This window comes from Charadrius vociferus, unplaced genomic scaffold, assembly GCF_000708025.1.
Source record: "Charadrius vociferus isolate BGI_N301 unplaced genomic scaffold, ASM70802v2 scaffold1020, whole genome shotgun sequence".
Taxonomy (NCBI): Eukaryota; Metazoa; Chordata; class Aves; order Charadriiformes; family Charadriidae; genus Charadrius; species Charadrius vociferus.
In genome coordinates, this window is record NW_009646502.1 from 470,062 (window position 1) to 474,401 (window position 4,340).

At 62.6% G+C, this 4,340-nt stretch overlaps 1 protein-coding gene across 1 annotated transcript; it reads right to left on the reverse strand.

The window, feature by feature from the left end:
• Positions 1 to 1,509: 1,509 nt before the first annotated feature.
• Positions 1,510 to 3,631, reverse strand: LOC104285407 (tubulin alpha-5 chain). Its single transcript, XM_009883865.1, has 3 exons — positions 3,397 to 3,631; positions 2,758 to 2,906; positions 1,510 to 2,567 (listed from the first exon to the last, which is right to left on the reverse strand). The coding sequence occupies exons 1-3, from the start codon at positions 3,575 to 3,577 to the stop codon at positions 1,596 to 1,598; spliced, it is 1,302 nt and encodes a 433-aa protein (XP_009882167.1). The 5' UTR covers positions 3,578 to 3,631; the 3' UTR covers positions 1,510 to 1,595.
• Between the last annotated feature and the right edge of the window lie 709 nt (positions 3,632 to 4,340).

Here is a 4,340-nt window from a genome sequence, read left to right on the forward strand (position 1 = left end):
CTCATCCCTGCTCCCCCCGTGGAGCTGTTGTGGAGAAGATTGATGTGCTTGGGGGAGAGCTGCTGCTCTGTGCCGGAGGTGTGTTGGGTTTGGAGTGGTCTGTGCCCTGGGTGCTGCTGCCTGGGACTTGCTCTGTGCCCCAGGACTGTGGACGTGTGACCTGCTGCTAAACACGGGGCCCTCCGAGGCTGCTGCCTCCCCCGGGGGTTGCAGAGGAGGATGCTGTGGGGACCACCCCTCCGGGTGATGGCAGCCACAGCATCGCGGCTCTGTACCCCAGGAGGGTCGCTCCTGCCCGGGGCAGAGCTGCAGTCCGGGTCCCGGTGTGGTGCTGGAGCAAAGCCGGGGGTCCCCGCACCCTCTCCGCCGCTGCTCTCGGCGCCGATGTTGCCTTGTGTTTGGAGTAAAAGATGTTCTTGAGGAGGTGTGGATGCGTCCCTGTCTGCGGGGAAGGGGTCCCACCGGGGCACGGGGAGAAGGGGGCATGCTGTCTGGGTCGAGCAGCCAAGCGTTGCCGGAGGGGACGGCAGTGGGGGACAGCCCCGGCGGGGCAGCACAGCCAAAGCATAAGCAATAAGCCAGGAAAGTTAATCCCTGGCCCCGGCGTGCTCCCAATGGGAGTTAACACAACTCTGCAGCCGCTGTTAGGAGCTTCCAGGGTTGGGGAGTGCAGGAAGGGACTCAGCACAGCACAGGCAGGCAGGCAGCGGCAGGGGAACAGGCAGAGCTTCTCGGCTGCCCAAGGAGAAGGGAGGTGGATGCTCAGGCTGGGGAGCTACCAGAGGTTGGGAGGCAGGAGCAGCAGCCCTGCTGTGGTGGGAGCGAACAGAGCCTGGGGACAGCACAACCACCCTTGGCTGGGGAGGCTCACTGGGACACGCAGCAGTTGGGCTGCCCGGGGATGGGGGGGTGGTGGGGTGTTAAAAAAAGAGATGCAGACAAATGGTTTCACGGGGAGCATTCCCCTCCTTTAATCCTCTCACCACAACACAGCAGAGAAGCAGCCGCGGGGGTTCGTGCCGCGCTGGATGCCCTTGCGGGGCGCACCCGCTGCACAGCAGAGGTGGGCATGCCCCTTGTCCCCACGCCGTGGCCACAGGGACAGGGGTGCCAGGCTGCTTTGGTGTTTTAATCACCACTCTCCTTAAGAGACGAGCCCACCTACTCTCTGGGCTGCACGTGGGGAGAAGTCCCAGCAGCTGCGGATTTTTTCCTGCTCGGGCTAAATCAGCTCCCGTGGGCTCCAGGAGACAACGCAGGGCCATATACCGCAGGGCCATGTACCACACAAGGAAGCGGTACCCACCCCTGGCTAGAGCAGCGAGCGGGGTGGGATGTGTGCCACGGCCCCGGGGAGCGGACCCAGGGGCTCTTACCTGCGCAGGGAGCAAGCCGGAGCTGGAGCGGAGCGCTGGGATGAAGCATAGCAGCACCAGCAGCAGAGCTGAAGCACTCACCACACACCTGACCTGGCTAGAAACCAGTACAGCTGGGGGGGGTTAGTGGGAGACACGGAGGCTCTGAAATGGTTTATTGCAAAGGGTTTCTGCAGGTAACACGGGGAAGGAGCATGGTCTTTTTTGACAGGGGCTTCTTTACTCCTCGCCTTCCTCTTCATCCTCGTAGGAGTCCAGGCCCACCTCCTCGTAATCCTTCTCCAGAGCAGCCATGTCTTCCCGTGCCTCCGAGAACTCCCCTTCCTCCATGCCCTCGCCCACGTACCAGTGCACGAAGGCTCGCTTGGCGTACATCAGGTCAAACTTGTGGTCCAGGCGAGCCCAGGCCTCGGCGATGGCCGTGGTGTTGCTCAGCATGCAGACGGCGCGCTGCACCTTGGCCAGGTCTCCCCCCGGCACCACCGTGGGTGGCTGGTAGTTGATGCCCACCTTGAAGCCCGTGGGGCACCAGTCCACAAACTGGATGCTGCGCTTGGTCTTGATGGTGGCAATAGCGGCGTTGACATCCTTGGGCACCACGTCCCCGCGGTACAGCAGGCAACAGGCCATGTACTTGCCATGGCGTGGGTCACACTTCACCATCTGGTTGGCCGGCTCAAAGCAGGAGTTGGTGATCTCGGCCACTGACAGCTGCTCGTGATAGGCCTTCTCTGCGGAGATGACGGGGGCATAGGTGGCCAGGGGGAAGTGGATGCGAGGGTAGGGCACCAGGTTGGTCTGGAATTCGGTCAGGTCGACATTCAGGGCCCCATCGAATCGCAACGATGCTGTGATGGATGAGACTATCTGGCTGATGAGTCTGTTCAAGTTGGTGTAGGTCGGGCGCTCAATATCCAGGTTCCTGCGGCAGATGTCATAGATGGCCTCATTGTCCACCATAAAGGCGCAGTCTGAGTGCTCCAGGGTGGTGTGTGTAGTGAGGATGGAGTTGTAGGGCTCCACCACGGCAGTGGAGACCTGTGGCGCGGGGTAGATGGAGAACTCCAGCTTGGACTTCTTGCCGTAGTCAACGGAGAGTCGTTCCATCAACAGGGAGGTGAAGCCAGACCCAGTTCCTCCTCCAAAGCTGTGAAACACGAGGAAGCCCTGGAGTCCTGTGCACTGGTCAGCCTGCAGAGAGATGCACGAGATTGCTCTGAAATGGACTTCTCTGTGAACATCTGACTGCTCAGAAGTCCTCCAGGACCTGGCCCGTCCCTGCCAAGGGCAGCTGCAGAGCCCTCCCAGAGTGCAGCAGGGCTCGCAGCAGGATGCTGGATCCCAGCACAGGGGGACACGTCCCCCCTGTGTGGTCACTTACCAGCTTCCGGATCCTGTCCAGCACTTGGTCGATGATCTCTTTGCCGATGGTGTAGTGTCCACGGGCATAATTGTTGGCAGCATCCTCCTTGCCGGTGATCAGCTGCTCGGGATGGAAGAGCTGTCGGTAGATTCCAGCCCGAACCTCATCTAGGAGAGAGCAGGGGAGGGCTGAGACCATGCACTGGCTCATCCACGTGAGCCCTGCACGGCTGTCGGTTTTAGCCGGCCACCACGCAGCCGAACGGGTGAGAACACCCATCCCTCACCCTCCTGCCAGCTCCGCCTGTTGGGGACAGGGCCAAGGACCCACACGTCAGCAGGGCCACCACCAGCATCAGGTTTCTCTGGCAGGAGGAGGTGGCCGCCACCTCCCCGCGCAGGAGCTCAGCTTCTCCCACCCCTCGGTGCAGCGAGAGCTGCAGTGCCGGTTGGGCTGGTTTCTCTCTGTGCACATGTGGGAGCAGAAACTAGCACTAGGACACTTCAGGGACAAAAGCTGGTGCTCAAGTTTGTGGCTTCTCCTGGGGAAAGGAGGGCCCTCAGGTTGATCCCACGGCAGGATACTGCCAGCAGACCACGAGCACTGGCCGCTTGCACCCAGGGGTGCACCTCAGGCTGTGCAAACTCCAGCACTCACCGATCACGGTGGGCTCCAGGTCCACAAAGATGGCCCGTGGGACGTGCTTGCCAGCCCCGGTCTCACAGAAGAAGGTGGTGAAGGAGTCGTCCCCTCCACCGATGGTTTTGTCGCTGGGCATCTGCCCGTCGGGCTGGATGCCGTGCTCCAAGCAGTACAGCTCCCAGCAGGTGTTGCCCATCTGGACGCCGGCTTGGCCGACATGGACGGAGATGCACTCACGCTGGGGAGGGGGAGGCAGGGTTAGATCCTGGCACAGCTCTGTCCTGCCCACCCCAGGGAGGGCTTTGCCTGGTGCCAGTGCCACACAGCCACCTGCACATGACCTGTTCTGGCCAGTGGCCCCAGGGAGCACTTTTTCCTTTGGGTGACCTCCTGCGTGCCCCTGAGGGGCCCCACACGGCTGTCATTGCCCTCGGCCACGCACAGGCACCGTGCCGGGTTGGGAGCCAGCTCTGACGTCGCTCCTGCCCAGCCTTCGCTGAGGGCCACCAGCCCCACGGACTCTGGCCGGGGCTGTCCTCCAGCAGCACGGGGAGCAGATCCTGCCCCAGCCACCCTGCCAGGCTCCCCGGCAGCCTCAGCCCCTTCCCCATGCCACAGCAGCCCGACAAGGTGCTGAGCTCACCTGGGCACATACTTAACCCATGAGGTGGCTCAGGGGCATCCCCCTGCTCGCTGCTCCAGAGCCAGGGAAGCCCTCAGCCTCCAGGGTCAAGGGGGTTTGGGGATGCAGGGGCAGCAGGTGGCAGCCAGGGGATGGCTGGCAGTGAAGCCCAGCAGTCTAGAAGACAGCACAGAGACCCCCTGAGCTACGCAGTCCCAACCCCGTGCTGCAAAACCCGGCTGGGCAGAAGTGCCAGGGAGAAGGCTTTGAGCTGGAGATGTGCCTCCTGTGCTCCCATCCTGCAGGTGCAGGCCTGCGCTGATATCCCCAGCATCCC

Bases quoted from the DNA above. Each gene is read 5' to 3' on its own strand.
- LOC104285407 (XM_009883865.1), bottom strand. From the start codon at position 3,577: ATGGGCAACACCTGCTGGGAGCTGTACTGCTTGGAGCACGGCATCCAG. The intron at 2,907-3,396 runs GTGAGTGCTGGA...GCTCTCTCCTAG, and splicing joins CCTGGAGCCCACCGTGATCG to ATGAGGTTCGGGCTGGAATC. The intron at 2,568-2,757 runs GTAAGTGACCAC...ATCTCTCTGCAG, and splicing joins TGGACAGGATCCGGAAGCTG to GCTGACCAGTGCACAGGACT.